We start from the raw sequence: 24,507 nt of genomic DNA, 5'->3' as shown, positions 1-24,507 counted from the left end.
TTTTTTTGGTACTTTTTCCACGACGAAGTCGTTTACCAGTAGGTACACAAATAAACCTCGCTGATCAACAGACCCAAAAAATTGCCAAGAGAAGAGACGATCACAATGTCTCCATTTCTATCATTTCATTTGATTCTCACTTGGGTTGAAAAGCACTCAAGGGTTGGGGTCCAACAGTCAACCAATGGTGAAGTTTCTTCATCTATTTCTTTTGTAACTCGTCTCACTTTTATTAGACCTTCATACTTTGCATAGCTATCTTTGCTGTGAACTTACATATTTACAATACTACTGTGAATGTTCATCACGTGAATTATATTAGATTTCTGTACATTGATTCTTTTGTTGTTGTTTTGAATATTTTCCTTAATTTGAAATCCATGTTTTAATTTCTGTTTTCTATTAAATTCATCTTCGGTTCGATTTTGCTAAGTTTGTTCTGAGAATTTCAATGAGAGGGAAAAATAGCGATTTTAGAATAGTCAGGAGACCGCTGATCAAAACTTTTCAGTTCGATTCCAGTTGTGATTTCCGATACGTTCTTTGAAAGTAACATTCCTTGATAACCTATTTTTTATTCTTAATTTTTTCGCTATCAGCCCCACTCGAGGGCCCTACTATGTTACACTACGTGACTAAATGTCGGCAATTTTCATATTTTTTATTAGCCAAGCTTAAGAGAAAGTTAATTTTTTTTCTTTGTATGAAATTGTTGATCCAAAATCTGGGGTATCTTTTAATCTGGACGCCACAATTCATTCAACTTATAGGCGCCATTTTGAAACCAAAAACAATCAAAAACTGACGACGGTTACCTTACCGACATCAAACCTTCGTCAAACCATCGAACCATTAGGCTGAGCAGCAGCACCTCGTTCAGCGCCGCGCCGTCGTGGATCGAGGACATAAATGTAGTTCTCATTTCCGCGCGATTTTGATCTTGAGTGAAACGGAGGAGCGTGAACTGGAGTGGGTGCATAACAGCCGTCCCCTAAAGGTCTGGGACTGGCTGTAAACTTGCAAATTCCGTCCTGATCGCTACTGTTCGTTGTAGTTGAAGATACAGACGTAGTTTCCAAAGTTGGTATCCCATAATACTGGTCAAGATTATGTCTTTTTCCAAATTCTAGTGCGGATATAAGTTCGTCACGTGACGAGCTGTACTCTGAAGAAGCCGAATCGTAAGCACGAGGATCACGAGATCCCAAGGTTCTGTCGTAACCCCTGTGGTAAGGACTGAGCTCCTTTGATGACCCAGACTCCCGCCGCTGAGGCGTTGGCATCGGCCGCAAAACAGGTGTCACTTGGCTAGAACTACGTTTAGAATTAAGGCTCGTTCGGCGAAGTTCATTCCGTGATGGGCCTAGGCCCGAGTCACGTGATCTTGGAGCCCCGGATGCCGGGCTTTGAGAGTAGACTGGATGAGCTAGTTCCTGGCTTTGTCCGCGGCTTTTGCTTTTGCTCAGTCTACTCGCCCCTGCTGAATGTCGCAGGTCAATATTAGATTCCACTGTCCGTGATATGCTGGTGGTATCTAGTTCAGAACCTCCGTCGGCATGCCCGCGGAATCCTAAGACCCCGATTCCTGGCGTTCCGTTCAGCGATCTCTGCGTGGTGAAGAAAGTGGGATACATGCCATGATCACTTGCATCGGCAAAACGTCGCGCGCGAGCAGCTGAATCGGTGTCATGGAGAATGGGTCGGTGGTAAACTGGATTATTAAAGTTTCCTTCTGAAGAAGTGTCACTAAAGCTGCCTTCATTTGGTGGGGCCTGTCCTGGTGTCCCTGAGTGATAGGGAGGAGGAGGGGGTGGGTAGTCCTCCTCCAATATGGTCTCCTGAGCAAAATGATTGCGGAGCGTGTTGGTTGGGAGACTGATCTCAGAGCCGTGTGTGGACCGCATTGGGTCCAAGGAAGAAGAAGAATCTGCCATGTTACCATTACTTGCAGGACTACCTTCTGACTGGTCAGGATTGCCTCGCCTGGAAAAGAATTACGCAGAGTATTCTAAATCAATCGCAGAAACTAACACTTGTTTTCTGCCATGTGGCGCTCGCTATTTTCGTGACAATCTGTGGGTAAAATTATCACCTTCAAAGAAATATGTAATGAACAGTAACAAGAGTTGGGTTTACAGGATTCTACTTGCCTTTGATCGTAATCCTCTTGGTCGACCGGAAGTTGCTCGCGAAGTATTTTCCCTTTCCAGTATTTCCTCCAATCTAGGAGATTAAAATGAAATATGAGCTAGTGAGTGAAATGATAGGAAACCAATGAAAAGAGATGCAAGACCATGAAACTGATACTATTTTTTCAACAGTATAATCCACTTCAAGGTTTTGCGCAGGCTTAAATTGAGCCCTTTGTGCTGAAAGGTCACGGTAATCTTTCACTCAGTTTAGACAGTTAACGTATGAGTAACATCGAACCCAGAGCCCTCGTAAGGAGGGTATAGGAACAAGATTAATGTAAGAAGATCTAGACTTACAGATGTGCGAGACAATCTCGTTCCAGAGCCCTCGTTACTTTATCCAGAGGAAAGGATGCCAGTGGCTCATATGTAATTCAAAACTTTACACGACCTATGATTGGCAGGGAAAACGTAAACATGGAAAAGCCTTTGGGCTCTTGAGAATCGGTCTGTTAGTGAGCACGCGCAATTACCGTAAAATTTGTCGAGATCAATGCGTCCTCCTCTGAAGGCGACCAGCAATACACACACGATAACGACGACTATGAGACCTCCGACACCGATCAACACTCCAAAGAACACTGGATTCCGATAAAACTGAGTTCTTTTATTGGTCGGTACTTCGATGTCTCCCACTTCCTCCAGGGTGACAATGAGGGTGTTTCCATCTATTGAAATAAAAATCCAAATAACTATTACAATCAGCTAAAACTGGCTACCATTACCCGAGCTAAGGTCACTCTTTCACCTCAGGGATCTTACCCTTAGGATTTTCGAGCGTAAGTCCATTTGCAAGTCTTAGGTTTCGACTTGATTGAATCAATTCCTCTGACTTTTTGGAGCACTTTACGATTGACAATTGTAAAGTCAAAACCAAGGAAATCACGCCAGATAGTCAGAACTTAACATTGTGAGAAACACTTGAGACAATGACGAAATACATGTAACTGACTTCAAACGTGGCAAAACGCTAGTTACAAAGCTGCGATCGGTTGGTTAAGAGGATGATATGATTAATTAGCAAACCAATCACAGAGCGCTGCCAGGTAAACATGTGCAAGGTTATTGCTCCGTTACAAATCATTCCAATCTTCCAACCCAACTTTATATAACTTACCCCTAAATACAACCTTACGCACTGCACTTGGTGTCCCTTTTCCTACTGCGTTTAGCGCAGAGATCCTAAAGTAGTAAACTTTGTTGAAATCCACATTGTACAACAGGTAGTAGTTAATGTTACTGATGTACTGAACTTCCCACTTTTCGCTCTCAACTTTATATTCAAGGACGAACATAGTTACGAGGCTGTTCCCATCATTCCATCCGCGCCAGGTGATGTTCAGAGCGGTACTATTTATGAGAATTTTGAATTCTATCACTTTCGGTGGTAATGGCGTTGCTAGCGAGAAGAATAAAAAGCGTTCTGTTAACAAACTCATTCCCGCCATTTACATCAGTCATGAAAGCACTTAGATAATACTAAAGAAAGAAACTGACGGATGATTGTCATACGTTTAAAATTAAATGACAGATCCAAGATAAAAACAAGAGACAAACATTCCTCAGAGCAACTAAGTGAAACTGTGTAAAAAAAGTAGGGAATCATGGCGAGAGACTACAAATACGAATCACCCACTGAGAGATGTGGGAGAGGAATCTTTTTTGAAGACATTACCAACTCGTGTTCATTTCACAATTTAAGAAAAAATGTTACTGTCGACTTTTGCTTTTGCTTAATCCCTATTCTTTCTGAGCTTACCCAGCATCGCTTATTTGAACTTTTGTCCCAAGGAGTTCTCCTCTCTCCAAGGAAAAGAGAAAAGAAAGAGCCTGGAAACAAGATTAAGTGTCATAAGCTTACTTTTCACTTTGAGCTTCCTGATGACTGTTTTTATTCCCAGTTTGTTACTTGCCGTGCACTCATAATCCCCAGCGTCAGCTTCTCTAACGCTTATGATCTCTAAAGAGCCGTTTGTCAGCAGACGGTATTTCGTAGTGTCTGTAAGCTCACGACCACTGCTGTACCACATCACCGAGGGCTTAGGGTAACCATAGGCTTCGCATTCCAAGATAGCGGATGTTGATCTAGTCGCAAGGGTCACAGGTAAATTGTCGTAAAAGATGTTGGCTGGAACTGAAAAAAGGAATTTTTTTCATCAAAAGAATGTCTTTGTATTCTGATCAATCGGAAACGAAAGTTTATTGAGTACAGTCTTTTTTTCATGCTTTTCGTTTTTCAATCAATCAAATGTTAGGGAAACAGTTTTGTTTGATCAGACCATGTTTTCCACTGAACAAGGGTGTCAAAGGCTCTGAGGAAATGTGCACTTACTTGATTCTTGTGTCATTTGCCTGACTACCGTTGAATTGCCTCCAACTCCTATGGAAGTGCTTGCTTTCACCCAAAAACTATACTCGGTTTCAGACTCTAACTGAGGTAGATATTTTGACGTCATATTTCCACTTAACACATGTTCAGTGGGGTCAGTAAGAAGAGAGTCTGCGATACTCTTTCTGTAATAGAGTCGATACTCTCTTATGATGCCATTAGGTTCCAACGGGGGATCCCAGAGTACACGGATTGTTTGCTTGAAAACTGGGATGGCCTGGACATTACTTGGAGGTCCTGGGACTGAAAAACAATGATAATTTTTTTAGATGTCGAGCGATATTCGTCAAAGATAAATGAGAAAAAAAGCTTATAAAAGAAATTTTAAATATCATGGCTTTATACTGTCGAGGTTCGACAAAACATCATATTTAAACAAGACAGAGTTGTGTTCAATGGTTTAAGTTCGTGTTCCAACTTGCTCACTTCATGTTAACACTGCTTTGCTCCCCCAGGTAGGTTTCTACAAGTTAAGCAAGGTGTCACCATTTTATTTCTTTCATCATAAAGCCAGTTTACGTGCATGTCCATATTCCAGAAATATTGGTTAGTTCGTTTTGAGGCTTGAAGTAAGATTTTAAATACTTTCGGGTGACCGTGATAGTACATATTCACTTAGTTACGCTCATTCCCGCATTTGTCTCAAGTCGTTACGGTAACGGCCTGCTCTATGGCCTGCCAGCCTACCAGCTTGATAAGCCACAGAGGGTCCAAAATGCTGCGGCTAGGTTAATTTTCCAGGAATTTAATATTGCCATGTAGGACCGTTGCTGTATAATCTGCACTGGCTGCCGGTTAAATTCCGAATAGACTTTAGGATGTTATTGTTGACGTATAAGGCTATCAATGACTTAGCGCCTTTTTATCTCCAAGAACTTATTAGTCTTAAAGAAGCATGTAAATCAAGTTACGCTCCGATTGTGATGGACTGCTACTAAACCCTGTGAAATTCAAGACTTAAGCAACGTTAGGAGATCGATCTTTTGCTGCTGCTGCTCCTCAACTATGGAATTCATTGCCCTATGCGATTAAGAGTAGCCCTTCAGTAGCATCTTTTAAAAAGACGATCGAGACATTTTTACTTCAGAAAGCTTTTTTGTGATTTTATATGCTTTTAATCTTGTTTTTAGTGGGTTTCATGCAGTTTTTTTTAGGATTTAAGTAGTCTGGGTAATTTTGAAATATTTTTATTTTTAAGCGCTGATGAAAATAGAAATATTGATATCGACGCTATATAAGTATTAGTAAAATTATATCATTAGTTTCAGCTCCTCTCCACATTCTAATTTTCATCGTGCGATTAAACTTTTGTAACTCTTGTTATTTATATGATGTTCATCTGTGATAAAAACTGTCCCTCTGAGCATTTCCTTAGACGTGGTTCCAAACAGCCGAACAAATGAAAAAAAGTAAATAATTCTTTCATCAAACTTACTATCTTCTAGCGTCGTTCCAGTTCGTGGAAGGCTCTTGATACCAGTCCCTATGCGAGTAAACGCCGCCACTTGGATTTTGTATGTTGTAAACTTGTGCAATCGTGTTAGAGTGACGTTCCACTGTCCATTCAATCCATTGGGTCTGGTCACAGTTCTGTCGAACACTTGCTTTGGGTTCTTTGTGCTGTAGTAGTACACTCGGTGACCACGTAACTGCCCGTTTATAGTGTTCTTGGGTGGATCTTTCCACTTAACCTCCACGCTTTGCGAGCTAAGAACTCTGATCTTGACTGACTGAGGAGGCTGACTGGGGACTAGTAAAAATGATGTAAAGAAACAATTACTCGCGTCATTACGTACATTATATATTTTTAAAGTGGGAGAGCTCGAGTTCTTAGTGGGTATGTGTGTATACCTGCCAACTCAGCGGATTCGATGCCGACACCAGGAATGACATTTTAACACGTATTTAATCTTTATTGACTTGCAAGCAGTGCGAAACTAAATATATGGGTGCTAACGATCTTACAGTGTGCGTGATCTGAAGTGCTAGGGCACGTGTTTTACGCACCATGTACAGGTGTGAGGCCGGAAAGACAGACATCGTCTACCATCTGCATCCTCTCTTGATTAAGTCTTTACAAGCTAAATTTTCAATTTTCTCCAGAATTTTTGGTAGATAACGGATACCTATTGATACTTCTTAGTGGAAAGAGACACTGTGTTGAGTAATTAGCTCATCCTTGAATTGAGCACCGATTCAATCCTGTCGCAAAAAGCGAGTCTGATGACGTTCCTCGCATACTACCATCAAGTAAATACTCAATTCAATTATCACACAAAAATAATTATTTAATCATACAACCAATCAGAATGCTCACCATCCTCATGTGTTTGAACTTTTTTCGTCTCTTTCCCTCTCGGACTCACTCCTGCTCGGGTAAATGCCTGAATCTCTATGATGTATATCTTATAAGGTTTAAGATTTCTGATAAGGTAATTCCTTCTTTCCCCACTCCTCACAGTTAAGTTTTTGCCTCGATAGTACTTATTGTCCTCTCTGTACAGAACAAAGTAACCTCGGAGCACACCATTTCTGCTGGAAACAGGAGGAGGCTGTTTGAAGGAAAAAGGAAAATACAAATTCCATAACACCGCTTTTACAACATTTGCAGGTCATTTGTAACGAAGAGGGGACCTAGCTACCCATGCCTTAAATTCTGAATTGATCAGAATACTGAAGTAATACGGTTTATCCAAAGACATAGTCATTTTTATATGAATCGAAATTTCTCACTGCATACTGCAAAGTCAAAGGGGGCAAAACGTTTAATAGGCACCCGATAAAATTGAATTTTTTGCAAGAAGAAACAACTCCTCCACATCTGTTGAGCTCTAATGAAACAAAGTTTTGCCGCTTAATTCCCAAACCGAAATAAGATGCCTTGAGGCCTTACCCCCGCTTCCCTCCCATACAAGGGAGTAGCTCACCTCCCACGCAACGTAAATCTCTTTGGATGAAACAGCAGTGACGTTCTTCAGTTTTGGTGCCTGTGATGGAGCTGTAGAAGAGTTTCTTGTTAGTTAAGGTAAGATTTATTTTTTTCGCTTATACTTTACGATACGTGCATGTATGATGTCTATCAGTAAAACTCAAAAGAAAGTCCTCGAGGGTTACAGGAGGATAGTTACTGAAAACCAACAGGGTACATAAATCTTACTAAGATTCAGCAGAACTCACCACCGACCTTAAGTTTGCTACAGAGATTTCAAGAAGTAGGCATGCAACCCCGACCCCCCCCCCCCAAGCAAGGGGGAAAAGGGCCTGGAAATGAGGTTGATAAGCATGCTATGCGTAAATATGCAATTAGAGTAGTGTATCCTCAACAAAAATTACATAGCTGAAGAAAAAAATTAAAATGAACAAAATAGGACTTACCCGCTTCAAGTGTCTTGCGAGTTGTATAATGGCTCGCATCACTTTTTCCCAGTTTATTTACAGCGTACACCCGAAGTTCGTACTCAGAAGCTGGCCGCAGTCCGTCAACTTGGAGACCATTAGACTGTCTTACTACTCTCCTTTTACCCTCGTCCCAGCCTCTCGTGCGCAGTTTAAACTCCACTATGTACTGAATGATCGGTGCGTTCCCATCGAAGCCTGGGCTCCAAGTCAAGTATATGGATGTTGCTTCCGTTTCCTTGACGACTGGCGTTGAGGGAGGAGATGGCTCCTCTGAGAATACGAGAAAAAAAATGATACAAAGATGATTCCTTTCAAAGCAAAAAAAAAAAATTAATAACCAAATAAAAAATATAATGAAACATATTTTACAGACGTGAAACAAACAAAACCGTGACTCTATATATAGGATTTGATTCCAACTAGCTCCGTTTTCATGATTGGCTCCTACATCAACTAAGTCGGAGCGAACTCGTCAGAGAGTTAGTCCATCTCTAAGCTGATATGGGAAAGGCTTCCTGTGTATCCTGGTTTCAGCACAACAAGACTTCCTGCGCCGGAGTTAAAATTTTTCCATCTTTTCTACCCTATTCAAGTCTTCCAGATGAATATAATTTGTTATTCTCGTGAAAAAAAAAATCTCTTTTTCACAATAAACGTTTAGTACTTAACGTCATTTCGGTCGCTGGGGTTCATGGAACTCGAAAATGGGGAAAACACCATCGTTTTAAGCGATTAGTTTATCTAACTTCAGAAAAAAGTTTGGATAACTTCTTACCTTGAACTGTGATTTGAAACGGCTTGGTGTCACTTCCAAACTCGTTTGTGACTCTGCATGAATACTGTTTGGTATCCTGAAGCAACAGCTTCTGGATATGAAGCGAACCGTTAACTCGGTAATATTCTTTTTCCACGGAACTTTTTATTGTAACTCTGGAGTTGTTACGCATTTTCCTGCTACCATTAAACCAAGCTAACTGAATCGGTAAGTTCCCTACTGCCACACACGTTATCTTGACGTCATCGGAGACTTTGGCCACTGTATTTGCGGGCGCAGTAACAACAGTGGCTGGCACTGCTAGACAAGATAAACAAACAAAATTAAGAAATAGGTCCGCAATGTGAACTTAGGAAAAAAAAAGGAACGTGGTATGGTGTGGAAACCTTGAAAACCATGATATTCTCCGTCGATTTTGGGCAATTTGGCTCCAGAGAAGACAAAGCGTATGACTTCTATTACAAAAGGTAAAAATTATAGAGGTTTAAATGATATTAATGACAGAAATTTCTATTTTCACTATCAAGGTTTTTTATACCATGAACTATTAGTCGCACTTGACTGCTAGGCCTGTCATCAAAGACTGCATTGTACGCCGCACAGGAAAACGTTCCGTCGTCGTCGCCCCTCACGTCCCTTATGACCAAAGTTCCATTCAACATTTTCCGAAAACGAGGGTTTTCCATCTGGACTGGGACGAATTTGCCGCCAACTGACTCAAACTTGTACCAATCAATGCGCGGAGGAGGTGTCCCGGATGTCACGCATGTCAAGTAAGTTGTGTAAGTTTTGAGGATTTGTTGAGTGATTGGATTTTGCTGAGGGATGGATGGTGGCACTAAAGGAAACGGAGAAATATGAAAAAAAAAACGATTAAAAACGAAACAAAAAGGGAAATAATACAGTTTACAAATGGTAAATATATTTGAAGTGCCAAAAAAAGAAGAAAATCTAAACCATCCGTTTGATTGAACATGAGCAAAATCAAGTCATCCGCTAAATTTAAGTTCCTTGTCAGCCAATTCATCGACTTTTCACCAACCAGGACAGAGTTCAGAAAACTAACTGACCCGTTAATATCAGTCATTTTTCAGCTCTCAATCATTGCTTTCAGGGGATAAGACCAAAAAACTCCTTTCCTGGCATTCCTGATGAAACATAGCCTGCAGTACAGGCGTCTCAATCATGGCGAGCGAAAGTTTGTTACTCTTTCGTGAATGTTTTGGCAGCCAACTTAGATTTTTACTCAGAGAAAGGCTGAGGAGAGGAATAAATTTTTTCGAGCACGAGACAAACCATTTGTGGGTGAGAGACAGTGGCCAAGGAAACGACCGCTTACTCGCCCTTTCTACTACTTCTCTACCAATTTTTGTTCGTGTTTGTTAAGAGTAATATATTAAACGTGCGCGAAGACAAACTTACCATATACGACCATTTCTTGAGACACGCTTGCTGTCCCAGCTATGTTACTCGCCACGCACTTATACTCGCCTGAGTCCGCCGCAGTTAGACGTTTTAATTGCAAAAAGCTCATGCCCAAACTGATATAATAATTTATACTAATAGTGTCGGCCACGGCAACAACGTCTTTTCCGTCTTTCTGCCAGCGAAGATTTAATGACCCGTCATGTGTGATGGATGAACATGATAGGGTACCACTTTGTCCTTCCAACCACTCGTGTGAGAACGTTACTTTTGGATTTGGAAGTTCTAGGAAAGAAAAGTCAAACCTTGCAATTAGACTCTAGATAGCAAAAGTGACATGTAGACCTTGAACAGAGATGAATTATGCTTCCCCGACCATACAACTGCTCCCCTTCCCACTGTGGGACAATATTGGGTTGAGTTTAGCCATGGTTGTTTAACTGTCGGTTATTTGTCAATTGATTACAGAGGTTAAAATTATCAACTCTTGAATTCGAACTAGTAATCCGGCAATAGATTACAAAAAAGCTACTTTCTTTTCTCCGTAGACCGGATGTTTTGCCACAATTAATTTAAAAAAAACAGTACATTTCCCTCCATCAAATAAGAACCCATACTTGAGGTTTTAACTCCCCACTTTCCTTTCTCGATTTATTTGATACAACTGAGAATTCAAGTGAAAAGAAAACCTTTTCAAACCACAACTCACGGCAAATTCATCACTCACCAAAAACAGTAACATTCACAAAACCCTCGTCTCCGATATTATTCCTGTTGACCGCTGTGCACTTGTACCGACCTGCGTCTCCTTTTTGAACCTTAGAGATGTGAAATGTATTGTCACTTGACACTGACTGCAGATGGTCAAACGGAATGCGAACGCCGTCTTTGGACCACGTGACGGTAGGGACTGGGTAACCTTTCGCTACACACGGCAGCTGAAGAGAGTGACCAACGGTTGCGTTGACAACGGGTGGTAATGAAGTGATGTTTGTTGTACCTTAGAAAAAAGTCAAAGTCGTTCAAACCACAAGAATTGTGCTCAAATGGCTTTGAACACAAGATGGAATCTGTGAGGAACGCTATGAAAATCAGTCCAGTCTTAAGTTTACCAGGAAGACTTCAAACTTTTCTTCACATTTGTGAGAACCTGTCGAAATACATCAACGCGATTGCTCAATTCAAAACTAGACTATTTAGCTATTTTTGTACGCTAGATTCCAGTACTTACAGTCAATAAAGACCTCAATAACATTTGCTGTACAGTTGCCGATATTGCAAGCCTCACATTTGTATTCACCAGTCCTTCTCACGTCCAATCTGTCTGCCCCTAGGGTGCTCTTTGTGCCTTCATCTCCGTTAGTTCCCCCAACCTCCAGTTCTTGCGTCATAGAATATCCATCCTCTTCGTGTAACTTCACATTATCAAGGTACCACGTGACTTCCGGCCTGGATTGACTGAAGGCCTTGCACCATATATGGAGCTTTTCTCCTCGATTTAGAACAACTCGATCGGCACTTGTTCTGATTGATGGATTGCGTTCTGATGAAGAGTAAGTGAAATGTCAGCAAGTTGGATAATACGATAACATACTGCAATGGTGAAACAAAAATCAAGAAAGGTAATTATATTGAATCTTACATGGAAATCTGCTTTAAACGGGAGCACGGGAGACATGTAGTACTTTCCTTGTGTGTTTTTAAGTGTCATATTTATATTCCATTTTTCTGTCAGATTAATTGAGTAATTTAGTACCATACAGCTTTTATGTAACATCCAAACTGAAGGTTCGTTCGTTCTCATTTTCATTTCCTCGTTTCCTCGTTTGTCGTTTTTTGTCGTTCGTTGGTTCATTCTTTCGTTAAGTGTGGACTGAGTTCCACTCTAGCTGTCTACAGGAAACCTCTGTCAAACAGGATACTATTAAAAAAGAGGCAATTAATACTAGGTCATCTCACTAACCCCCAGTAATAAGCACAGCGCTGCTCTGTACTAATTCCAGACCGTTGTCCGCGATGCACTGGTACACACCAACATCCTTGCTGTACATCACAGCGAAAACGAGTTTTTTCGGCTCAACTGTGATTCGCTCATCGCCGGGAAATATTTTGCCATTCTGAAGCCACGTGATGTTAGGTTTTGGTTGTCCAGTGACGTCACATTCCATTTTGGTGCCCGTATTTGAGGATAACACTGGCGCAACCTTTCTTTGAGGGCGAACAAGATACTTGAGGGGAACTAAGACAAAAAAAAAGGAAGGTCTCTCAATAAACTCTGATTACCTTATATGGGTTTCCTTTGCGAAGGAAAAAGCGACATTAAAAACCAGAAGACCATTTGCGCTGAAGTGACAGTCCTCACTGTTCCAAAATGGCTTATCTTTGTATCATAAAGCCGTTAAAAAAATTGTGGTTCGTTTATCTCTATACTCACCAAGCACAGTAAGATACACATACAAGGTGTTATTCCCTTTGGAGTTTTTTACAGTGCACTCATACAACCCTTGATCTTGAAACTGCGTGGGCTTAATCTTCAGGCTTCCACCGGCAAATCTTGAAAAGCGGTGTCCCATCTGAATGACGACCCCATCCTTCCTCCAGCTGTAGTCCTCCACTGCAGGTATCGGGAATCCTTCCGCCACGCACTGTAACTTACTTGTGTCTCCCTCCTGTATCGTAATGTTGAAGGGTTTGGTCAGTACCCTGGGAGGAGTTTCTTGTTGGTCTAAGAAGGGAAAGAGCAGAATATAGCTACATCAGTTAATTTTTCAATTGAGTGGTGAAAGTAATCTGGGTTCTGAATTACTTAGTTTTGTAATGAGCCAGCAAGATTCACGTCACCTTTTCAACCAGTCAGGTACAAAACTCAAACTTCTAGCGACTTGGCCATTCAAATTTTCTGCGCTTTCGGAAGTCTGCTCGTTTTTTGCATGTTGAAATGACCTTGGTTTTGGCTTTGCGACACTTCGCAAAGTTCTCTATCAATTCTATCCATAGTGAGTAAAGGGTTCTTAAAAAAACCTTAATTATCAAAACGTGCCAAGATTAATAAAGGCCAACATTCTGACAGATAAAAGGCTAAATGTTTTAATGAGACGATTACAAAACACCCGGTCTGAGCTATGCAATGATTACCTTTTAAAAATATTTTAGCTGGGTTGCTATAATGCTTCTCTCCTGTCAGAACATTCACTGCTGTATAGTAATAGGTCTTGTCCTTTGCTTCACTTTCGTCCACGTTGGTAATGATCAAATCCCCAGATGGCATCAAAGAATATTTGCCTCCAAGCGTGATCACGTCATGTTTAATATGCCATGACAGAACACGCACATAATCACGTACGTGCTCTGGGATCACGCTTTTCATAACGGCTGTATTTCCGCGAATAACGAAGTTGTCTTGTGCATACACCTTGAATGGTTGGGTTATTACTACGGGGGAAAATGTAAATACGTAAATCTAATGCTTGGAACCACAACTTGATTGCTTTTTGTACAAACAAAACTTGATATAGTTTATTGCCTTAATTAGCTACGAGTGCCATGTACTACAGCTCAAGTCAGAGTGGTTACCGATTGTTAGATCTTCCCTGGTCCACGAGAACTCTTTCTCTGCAGAGAAAAACAATAAGGATACAGCAATCCCCATCCCCATCCCCCTCCCGTGATTTTGGTAAAAACATGACTCCCGTTAAGTTATAGTCTTTGACAGCATGGCGCTTTATAAGGAGTATAGCGGCTGACCTATTGTAAATTTTTGCTCGGTCCAAGAATCGTCCGCTCCCTTTTCCCTCTCATCCACCTACCTGCCCGTAGCTTAGCTATGCGGCTGATTAACGTTCCAACACTGTTTGTTGCATTACATTGATAGTCAGTGTTGTGTACTGATGCTGTAAATTTGTCTACGGCGAAGGCGGGAAAGTACAAGGATCCGTTCGGCAAGATGTGTCGTACTCCTGTGATGTTTTTGTTTATTGGGTAACCTGTGCGTGCGATTTGCCATGTGATCGTAGCCTTCGGTCTGTCTTCCACTTTACAATTCAGTATTGCTGACCGAGTGTGCGCAAATTGTGTATCCGCTGGCTCTTCCAAGAAACGCAACGCCCAAGGAATTTCATCTAAAATGTCGAATAGAAAACTGGGATCAATATCAGTATCTGGGCAACTTCCCACCTACCCCTAACCCAACATTAACCTTAACTTCTTGTCAATTGACTGTTGTTGAGTTAGGGGAGGGGTAGGTAGGCAGTTGCCCAGATACTGATATTGATCCGAAAACTGTTTATATTCTCTTGACCTTGGTTTTAAATAGATCTTTTATATACAAGCTTTCGCCTTGGAAAAAAAAGCTAAATGGAGGTCAAAGGAAAATATTCAACCTGTAATGTTTGTTTGACAGAGTTGTCATCTCAAATCCCTTTTAAACATGATTTGTCCTTAATTATTGAATAATTTTACTACCAGGGCTTTATTTCATGCCATTAAAATTTCTCCCCAAAATTTACTCCAAACTGTCTATCATTATCTCCCCAAAATTTACTCCAAACTGTTCGTCATTATCCCCCATGATAAAGAACTATCTGTGGCGTTTTACCACCCTGCACAGGAAAGGGATGGAGGCAGCTGCTCCCCACCCCCTGGCTAATATCGGAGACAACCCAGGTAGCAGGTGGGTATAGAAAAAAAAAACAGCAGGAATTAGGAATACTTTCCAAATGAGTTAACTTCATGCAATCCAAAGACAAAGTCTAGGACACACAATTATTGTGGAATCGTAAGGACGAACATCTAGTAGGGTCACTACAGCGTACTTCTTTATGCGTCTTCCAGCGTCCTGAAATGTGAGTGGTTGTCCGTGCCAGTTCATTGTAAATCGTGAATTTCCGAATTTTCAGCTGTCTAGCTACGTAACAAAATATACGGTTTCTTCAAATTATTTAGTATAGGAAGTACATGTTTCTTTTTTCAGGATATTATTTCCTAAACGCCTTCAGTAAGCTGTACAAAGACTTCTGAGGAAGAACAAAACTGTGCTAAGGTAGATGAGATTTGAAAAATGCTCGGTCTTCCTTCTCGAACACAGTTACACAAAATCAATCTAGAATCGCGCTAATATGACCAACATAGTAAACAAGGAATACAGTTGCAAATAAATTGCATAAAATTCGCAGGCCACCAAAATTTAAGTCTTTCACTGATAGCTTTGACAGGTAAAGAAAAATTGACAACAAACTGATTGTAAAATACAATTTTCAATGCCGTCATGTTTTGAAAAGTGTACGTGAGAAGGTTTTTAATTAGCTTTCCTTTCAGTCCATCACGACGTATGCTTTGAATTCAATTATCATTGGTCTTTAAGGAATCCTAATGACTGAAATTAATCGGTTTTATCACCAAATAAAGAGCAATCTACAATAAAGAGATAAAATAGATAACATTTTGAAATAAATCGCAAGCACTCAGCTAAATTTTTTTCGTTACATAACATACTCGCTGAAAATGCTCTTTTGGAAATTCTAATGTTTACATGTCTTTTTAAACCGTAGTGCTTTAAAACATTAGCTCTCTTTAATTTACACCCAGAGCACGTACTTCGTTTTCCCTAGGCAGAATTTGACAAAAAAATACATTAGCTGTTTTTAAGCGTTTACAGAAACAGAAAATAATGTCCTTGAAAGCAATCAGTATACATGCAGCAATAGCAAATAAAAGGAATAAAAAAAGAATAAAGTTTACCGCCACATTGATTAGGGGGTTATAAACAAGTAACGATGCTATGCTACTAAGAATAAAGATAAGTGTTTTTTCGATGCCATAAGGTTGACCACATTGTATGATAACTATCACATCAGGACAGTAGACCAGCGACGGCAGCAACTTTCATTGATAGAGTCTGTGTAAAGTTCATACGTGATTATAATTAAAATGTATGTTTATTCAGTTGATGCCTTGCAACCTCTATTCCAAGTACACTACAACTAAGTGAATTTTGGGTCTAAGGAAACGAAAAGAGGAAAGAGTAAGACTGTGTTGCTGCTTTTATTTTCATGGCTTTTTCGTTCTTGTAATTTATTTGAGCATCATCTGTTTCCATAAACCCTTGAACTCGGCGGGTGTGAGGAAGGTACGTGACCATGATATTTGCTTGGTGGAAAGTTTTTGATGAATTCTCGTTAATACTCAAAATAAAACCATGCTCCTGATATCAGAAAATATTTTGCAATTAACTACATCAGTTCCTCAACGCTAACGCGAGAGCATTGCTATTTTCTTTTTTCAACGAAATAATACACCTTTTAACGTTTGCCATTTCATTTTTCTCGTTGGCAGTGGGATGGCTTCTCTCACTCCAATCAGGACAAGCTGAAGAACAATCAGCCTTTTGTATTTCATGTGCATGTTCTTCAACAGTTTCACCGGAAGAACTGATGTTACATTTTCCAACTCGGTTTAAGATATCGAAGGAGCTCACAATTTATCAGTACAAACTTTGATCACAGGAGTTTTGGCTGATGCAATACTGATGCAATATATATAGTAGATTTCACCACCTTCAGTATAACAACACCCAACTTTATGCTAAATTTTCGTTTCCTAAATTGTTTACTCGATGAAAATCGAATATTTACGGGTGACCTGTAAGCCAAAGATGCTCTTAAAGAGGAGAATTTTTTTTAAACATCGGGTTCGGCGATGAAAGCGAAAAATTTCAACTCTGTCATGTATCCAATGTTTTCATTGCAAAACCTCACGATGCCGCGTTTTCCTAAAATTGAAACAAACAGCTACCGAACCAGTTAGCCAAGAATATTTCCTTTTTTTTTTATAACATTTAGTCCATGGATCATCTTAGAAACCTCTCTATTTTGAGTTTTATTCTTATTCATGGTTTAACATTGCATACGAACGTCTGAGATATTCAAATTTTTCATTAGTCTCTTTATGGTAACTTGTACTTGGAAATCATTTTTATACAAAGTCAATATTGGAGAGGAATGAGTATAAAATGATTTGAAAGCGACTTCATTATCTTTCATTTATTTCGAAAACAGTTAAACGTAATTGAAAATTCCCATGAGATAGAGTTTTACGCTCTCAGATGAGTAGTTCATATTGGAGAAAAGGCAGTTGTGGTTTAAGAATCTCACTCGCCAGTTCTGAGTCTTCGTTTGTGGCTCGATAGCCCTGGCTGAAAAATGCAAGGTATTTCCTTTTCGAACCCATCAACTTTCAAGGGAAATTATTCAACTTATTTCCTGCATTGTCCCCAATGTGGTTAACTGAAATAACAAGAAAGGTTGAAGGCAAAACATACACTCAACTGAAAAGTAACAACGATTGCTACACTGAAATTCAACCAGCCACAGTGCTTAATATCCTTACTTCAGATGGCATTATAAAACAATACACCAATACAGAGTTATATCATTCTATTTTCAGTTTTGTTTTACCTCTTGGTAATGCTAGCATGTGGTTTGCCGCGGCTGCAGAAGGAAATTATCGTCCTGAGGCATCATTTGTTGGAGCTTATTATGAATAAATGTTGCATAAAAAACACAGGTTTTTAATTATCTGTCGAAAAGTTTTTATAGTTCTCAAGGTTGCTTCTGCAATGGATTTCTTTATTTGTAATAATAAATAATAAAAAGAAAAAAATAATGCAAAAGTAAGCCGAGGTACGGAGCCATTCCCGGAGAATTGGAGAATTTTGACTCTGATGATGACTTCTGCCGGCGAAGGTTGTCAGAACGTCACTCGTCATTTGGACAACAGTCCTTCTCAGGACTACACTCAGTAGGACGATCATACCATTATTTACTTTATTGATGTGTTTTGTGAGCGTTTTTTTGCCTCAAGATATTTTCAGGCAACATACCACTGGGGTTCCCCCAACAAAATGACGAATTTGCTACGCTAGTTCAGCTTGGGTGTAACCTACTACACTGTATCTTTAAATGGCTTGAAGTTACCTCAGCCGCAAAATTATTCCGGTGTTGTTAACATTGATTTTTTAAAAGGTAAAAACAGACATTTGATAGCAGTAGCTTCCGTTTAAAAACCATTTTTAGAAATTGGTGAAACCTGAACAACAAGCTGAAATCACTGACCCAAAGCTATGATGCTACCTTTTCGAGATATAAAACGTCAATAAATTTTCAAGGAAAAAAGGAGAAACAGACTTCTACATTAAGAAACTAAACCTCTTTCTAAACTCTTCTTGATTGCAAGTAATATACAATATTTTTGTTACGAACGTTCTTGTTGACTGAAATTGGATGCGTCAGCACTTTCGTTTAGAATACGATTGAATACTGAGAACTTGGACAAAATTTCTCCTAAGTATTAAGACAACGACTCTAGGTTTTGTGTCGAGAACTTTGAAAAATTTCGGTGAAACCTGGTCGATTAGAAGATAGTAAAAGTTAAAATCTCTGACGTGAGGAAACAGCCAAGAAACTTGAGAGAAAGGAGAAACAAAGTCTGCAGGTGTTGCAATTAACCTCGAAGATGAGTTCAGTGTTTACGGAAATGTCACGAAAACAGACGAAATTTTAAAGAGACTGTCCAATTAAAAATATTTGTTTCGAATTTGAAGCAAGGAATATTTTGCTTTCGTATGTCAGAGTTGTGAATCAGTTGTATTGCTGAAAAGGCAAGGCAGAAATATAATTTCCTTTTTCATAGATTTTCTCGGTGCTTTTTCGAAAAAATCAACACCTCGCTCGGTGGATCGTTACAGCTCATTGGCACAAATGTTTCCGAGTAACTGCTGCCCAATATGAAATAACTAGAGGAAGGACTTCCAACATGTTTGCTGTATACTTCAAACATCCGGCCAGACACACAACAAACTATGAGCATAATGTACACTAGGTAAAGAATACAACTTGAGACTGGTCTTTTTTCAAATTTACGTTTCGTCTTGAAATTATCCTAAGAGTCCAAACAGTATACATCTTTATTGGGTTGGGTTTTTAAAAAAGACTTCCAATACCATGACAGTATGAACAAAAGGCTCTAAGAGCTAGTGATATTGTAGTTTTCTATCATTTATGCTCTGAAAATATATTTTACTTTGATGTATTGGGAAAGCGAAAGAATTGTAATGTACGTAGTAAAAATCAAAGGTTTAATGAAACTGTACCTTACAAAAAAACAGGTATACTTGCTTGAATGGTTGTTTAAATGTAATTTATGTTCAAATACTCTCGAAATCGAAACATAAAATATGTTTTCAACCATTTTCGTAGGTAGTCCTTATAGTACTCGAGAGTATTGGTGCAAAGATAAACTGTGTAATAACAAGACTTACCTACTTACGTCTTTACAACGACGTTGTAGCTTAAATGAATTTTTGGTGAACGTGATTTGTTTTTTATTTTCTTTGCTAAAGGATCATGCAAGAAACCAGAAACAAAGGAAACTTAAAATAACTGATTTGAAATCAGTGAGGAAGTTTTAAAGTCTTTCAATGAACGCTCAAATTTTAACCTTGTACAGATGAAACTTTCTTTGTGACTAAGCAACACGGGAATGAGCCCTTTTCTTGAAACTCGTCACAGTTCTCGCGGAATTCTGCGTCCTTCGCCAAGATATGGAACCGAAATTTTGATTAACGGCCGGCCCTCGAGATATATAACGAAAAATCACGTGCGTTAACATGTTTAATTTAAAAGAATTATCTGCAAGACGGTTATGATTTTGGCACAAAGTGTGATTAGCTGCTAATCTTGATCTAAAAAACAAATTAATGACACCAAGGAAACATCTGCTGAGAAGTAATATATGGACCAGCCACCAAAGTTTGCGATCATCATCGTTCTTTGCGGTCTGTTATGAAATGGAAAGGTTATCACTGTGAGCTTTGTCCTACAGCCACGATGAATTTAAGCCACATTGCTTTGATAACGATTCTGCCATAATTGCAGAAGAACTCTCGTTCCGTCTCCTTCTTTCGTTGACCAAAATATGTACATCCAAATGGTGGTAAACCGAAAAAATTCCTCTTGAATACTCAGGACAGCCATTTCACTCCCTCGCGTTAAATTTGTTTTAATAATCCATCAAAATTGAATGCAGCGAAATTTTTTTTCGTTTATAATCTTGCGATCAGTTATATATGCAAGATCGAGGCGAGAAATTGCCATTTACTTTTGGGTGAAAAGCCACACATCAGTCAAACGATTTTATATAAATTTTGATTCTGACGCTGATTTTTGTCGTTCAGAAACTACTGATGTGGAGATCTTTACCCACTGCAAAACAGAATGTTCGTAAGAAAGCTGATACTGTTAAGCTTTCAGACATTTTATTGATGCGACACCGTGAAATAAGCCACAAGGCGTAAAGACCACTCGATTTTCTAAGTCCAAGACCTTTAAAAAAATTCTGATAGTTGTAAAAAATTAATAGAAATTATTTCATTTGAAATCAACTCTGCAAAAATTAGATTAAAACTCAAGCAGATGGTAACGTTTATCGTAGACAGATGAAGTAATTTCTGTCGGACTTCAAAAGAGATTAAATGACGTTCAGAGCAAAATTCTTTGATTGAAGGTAAAATATATTCATATCTGTTTTCACTGAACATTTAAAAAACCTCATCCTACGATAGTTTTTTTTCTAACCAGGTTGTTTAGGTTTATGTTATGAATAATAAGTGAAATGCATGATCAAACACTGATAAAAGGGAGCCGTTTCGAAGCGATTTTTTGAACGTTCAATACACAACTCTTTTATTGAAAGAAAGGAATCTAAATCCGTGGACTGGATGCCAACGGAGAGTTTTTTAATTCAATCTCTGTGTATTTCCAAAAGTCTATTTTTCTCCTTTTAGAGTAAGATATGACGATCAATATAGACATGATCGTAAAATAGAGGTTTGTTTTTTCCCCGAATGATGATGGCGAAAGAGATAGTCCTTACACCCAGCCTAAACAATGTTCTTGAAAAACCACACAGTTAGATTTTCCGTTAAAAATATGTAATTACTGTCTTCACGTGGACAAAACTTGAAAACTGAGCTAAGTTATTTCACGAGGAATGACTGCAGCCGGACGAAAAACTAATGGATGTTTTAGTATGCGAGTTCAATTAACATTCCCCTTGACAATGATATATGAAAATACGACAACCTTGGCCCTTTATTTGAATGAACGCTTTTTAGGGATTTCGACATGTTTGAATTGGGTATCGATCTTGAATAAATAACGAAAATTGCTTGCATTTATTCGCGCAAAAAAAGGCCTTCACTATCACCTGCCGCACAAAGCTAAGATAACATAACAGCTTCCTGGAATATGGGTAGCGCCACACAAAATACCGAGTCCAATTTTCATTTTTGTTTCTCTCTAAGCAATTCTTAATCACAAAGAAGACAGCACACGGCAGTTGTGCTGTTCTTTCGTGTATTCCTGCTGTTTTTCTCTAATTAAAGATACCTTTTATCCGTCCATTATTTCATCGATCGCGAAAGTAAACAGATAAAATGCAAAAGTGCTGCTAATCGGTGAAAATCTTCCCTCCCAAAGCAACTACAAAAACTTGGTGTATTTTTACTGACACAGCTGCGATGCCATACTCCAGAAACTCATCTTCGACTAGATGGGATAAATTAAGAAACACCTTAAATAAGTAGAGGGGCCTTGAATCTTTACCCATGTTTGCACCTCAGTGGATTAAAATGCTCGTATTATTTACATGTCAAAAGCATTTAAAGAAAAAAACAGCTTCAAAAATGTGCAATGTCTTTACGGTAGTATTCCACTCTTTTTCCTCAAGAATTTACTTCGAAAATGACAAATTACTTTGTCCTTCCCAGTAATTTTTTAGTCCTGAAATTCGAACCAAAATTTTTTCAAGAAGCATACGATTCCATGACAACGGTATTTTCAGGAGATAATTTTCAGTATTTTCCTGAAGCGTCACATTTTTAAATACATATACATACCTACTAATGTCTTGATTTACAAGTTCTTGTTTACGATTCCTCTCGTAATAGTTTCCCAAGATATGTTTCTCCCGCTTCTTCGTGGAAAAATATTGCTGAAAATATTGTCTAGGGTATTTTGTGAACAAAGCGATGAACGTGCTCACTTAGTTTATGCTCCAGTCTTTCATAATTAATTCTTTAACATACACGGAATAAGTGCAAAACGAGATGAGAGAGACAAATAAATTTTCTCCTTGTGAATGAAGTTGCTTCACATTTCGTAGGCAGCGATGAGAACAGAGAAAAAAACTGAGATAATTTGTGGTTTTTTGAGTAAGACTACAAAATAAGAGTGGGGAATATATTGGCCTTGAGATCGAAGGGCGGCTTTGAAGACAGAACAATCGCGTACTTGACAGTTCCTACAAAATTCATTAATATTATGTTGTTTTCATTCAAAAGTGGCTGTGATGGTTTTTTGTTTCAGTTTCGAGTAAAAACGCTTACTCGTCGAATTTTTGCCAAATTTAACATTTTAATGCCGGCAATGTTCGAAAGCATATAAAATGCTTGTTTTAATTTGAAGTACAACAAAACGAAATAAAAATTCTACAGAGCCAGTCATTTCGCGGCAGAAAATGACAGAGGTTTCCGAAAGGAACTGAAAATGCTTGTTCGCTAGCAATAATTTTCTCTAACTACCACATGAAATGACAGCTAATTTTTTTATCGGCTTTCATACGAGCCACAAGTTTCTGCTTTTAAGCCTGAAAAAAATACTATTATTCTGAGCTGCTTCAGAGCATTCACGCATGAGTAAAATCGTAATGACATATTTTCATATTATTTTACAAACACTGTAGTAGACGGTGCATTTCCTCATGTTGAAAATAGATTTTAAAATCTCTCTGACCTACCTGCTTTCGCAAGCTTCCCTCTTTGTACGACACTCCCCAACAGAGCAAAGAAAAACACTCTGGCGGTCAACATATTTCTAAATTTTTCAAATCTTGCCGCGCGTAAGGAAAACCCGGCCAAAGATTGCGAATTGAATAGTAGAATTCCTCCGTTTCACACAGAAAGCCATTTCAAGTTTCCTCGTTAGCGCGTTCGTGTTTTCGATTTGTACGATTGAATCACGATCGGCCAAACCGCTCCTCACGACAATTTGCCTTTTACAGTTGAAAGCATCTTGGGGTGGCTGCTTCTGATTTTGAAGATATGGTCCGCGAGGTTGGTTTATACAGGTGAACTGAGTCGGCAAGCACGTGGGTAGCCCGCGAAAAGATTTCTGTCGGGCACGTTAGCACTCGTCATCGCTAGTGACAATAATTTGTCAGATATACACGTGAGTCATTCATGGAAACAATAACAAGGCCGGCTGTTGTCGCTTTCTTGTGATTTCATTGGTTGATGAGTGATAGCTTTCTGCCTTAGCCAATAGCTGTTCAAAAGGATAAAAGCACGCAAAAAAATTCTGTGAAGGGAAATTAAAACATCAACAAAACAACTTTGTAGTATTTCTCAGCGTTTCCGTGGAGAAACCGATTAGTTGTTTCAAAGAAAGTATTTTTTTTAACGATTTGTCGTCTTTGGTATTTGTTTGCACAATACTCAACGCCTTTATCTGCGCGCATGGATAAATGAATAAGCTTTTAAGCAATAGCGTTGGAAATATCGGTAATTTATGCAACAGGTACCGTGTAACGAACAGACAGTGAGGTAAGATTGGAAAGAAGACTTGATATTTTGCCTGGAGACGCGCGATTGAAAATTATCAAGAACAGTACGCGCTTTTGTTTGGCCATGTTTTAGTATTGATAACCAAACAAAACAAAGCTCACTTAAATAAGCCTGTTAGAGCCGGTTTTGCGAAAACCAGATTTCGAAGCAAAACAACTCGTTTACCATCGAAGAAATTTGACTCGAAACGAGGCATCACTAATTGAAGAGTTTTAGTTTCCGCGTAAATATTCATTATTGGAAGACTGGAGATGTTGCTGCAAAATTCTCTATCGAAACTTGAATATCTGTTTATTTAGCCGCGTTGTAGCAAAGCTTAAATTATTGGGCTAAAGCTCTTACCTCAAGCTCTTATCGAAGAATCTGGTTCCCCGAAGGAAGCAACCGTAACTTCCACTTACAGAGATCTTGGTAAATGTAATGTTTCTTTTCCCATAAAAATATGCGAATTTAGATTATAAAAAAAGACTGCATTCTTTTGGCTTGAAGTCATCTCTATTACCATAGATTAGCATACGACTTTTTTCCTCAAACCCCGACAACATAAAGTTATAAATTTAGATTATAGATTGAAACTTGTCTCCGGGCAAACTTTCACAATATGGGCTTGCATGCACGCACCATGTAGTCAGGCTAGCAAAACAGTTCATTT

At 39.0% G+C, this 24,507-nt stretch overlaps 2 protein-coding genes across 8 annotated transcripts in view; one reads left to right on the top strand and one right to left on the bottom strand.

The window, feature by feature from the left end:
* Window positions 1–205: 205 nt before the first annotated feature.
* Window positions 206–24,293, bottom strand: LOC113676174 (cell adhesion molecule DSCAML1). Of its 4 annotated transcripts, none has more exons than XM_089209695.1 (21): window positions 24,198–24,293; window positions 23,030–23,556; window positions 13,987–14,298; window positions 13,316–13,612; window positions 12,615–12,905; window positions 12,144–12,419; window positions 11,469–11,723; window positions 10,908–11,180; window positions 10,178–10,465; window positions 9,294–9,593; window positions 8,756–9,055; window positions 7,957–8,250; window positions 7,509–7,579; window positions 6,899–7,133; window positions 6,017–6,331; window positions 4,525–4,824; window positions 4,054–4,326; window positions 3,310–3,591; window positions 2,666–2,860; window positions 2,151–2,223; window positions 206–1,983 (listed from the first exon to the last, which is right to left on the bottom strand). In XM_089209695.1, exons 2-21 carry the CDS (start codon window positions 23,100–23,102, stop codon window positions 837–839), a joined length of 5,850 nt encoding a protein of 1,949 aa, XP_089065821.1. In that variant the 5' UTR covers window positions 23,103–23,556; window positions 24,198–24,293; the 3' UTR covers window positions 206–836. The 4 variants fall into 4 exon arrangements, with proteins under 4 accessions (XP_089065821.1, XP_089065823.1, XP_027048595.2 ...); XM_089209697.1 differs by having other exon boundaries at window positions 8,756–9,052; XM_027192794.2 differs by having other exon boundaries at window positions 11,412–11,723; window positions 24,198–24,292.
* Window positions 14,900–24,507, top strand: part of LOC149044588 (uncharacterized) — a 35,719-nt gene continuing 26,111 nt past the window's right edge. Inside the window, exons 1-2 of one of the 4 annotated variants that reach the window (XR_016187753.1) lie at window positions 14,900–15,021; window positions 19,575–19,690. The gene's annotated coding sequence lies outside the window, so the exon portion shown is untranslated. Of the gene's footprint in view, window positions 15,022–16,096; window positions 16,305–16,510; window positions 17,202–19,574; window positions 19,984–24,507 lie in introns of those variants that run through there. The other 3 variants (XR_016187751.1, XM_089209699.1, XR_016187752.1) reach the window with 3 other exon arrangements.

This window comes from Pocillopora damicornis, chromosome 6, assembly GCF_964200805.1.
Source record: "Pocillopora damicornis chromosome 6, jaPocDami1.2, whole genome shotgun sequence".
NCBI classification, from domain to species: domain Eukaryota; kingdom Metazoa; phylum Cnidaria; class Anthozoa; order Scleractinia; family Pocilloporidae; genus Pocillopora; species Pocillopora damicornis.
This window is presented reverse-complemented; position numbering and strand designations above follow the sequence as displayed.

Excerpts from the sequence above, each read along its gene's own strand:
- LOC113676174 (XM_027192794.2), bottom strand. The coding sequence starts at position 23,102 with ATGTTGACCGCCAGAGTGTTTTTCTTTGCTCTGTTGGGGAGTGTCGTA. Across the intron at positions 3,592-4,053 it reads CAGGAAGCTCAAAGTGAAAA|CAACGCCATTACCACCGAAA; the intron begins GTAAGCTTATGA and ends TCTTCTCGCTAG. Across the intron at positions 1,984-2,150 it reads CAAGAGGATTACGATCAAAG|GCGAGGCAATCCTGACCAGT; the intron begins GCAAGTAGAATC and ends ATTCTTTTCCAG.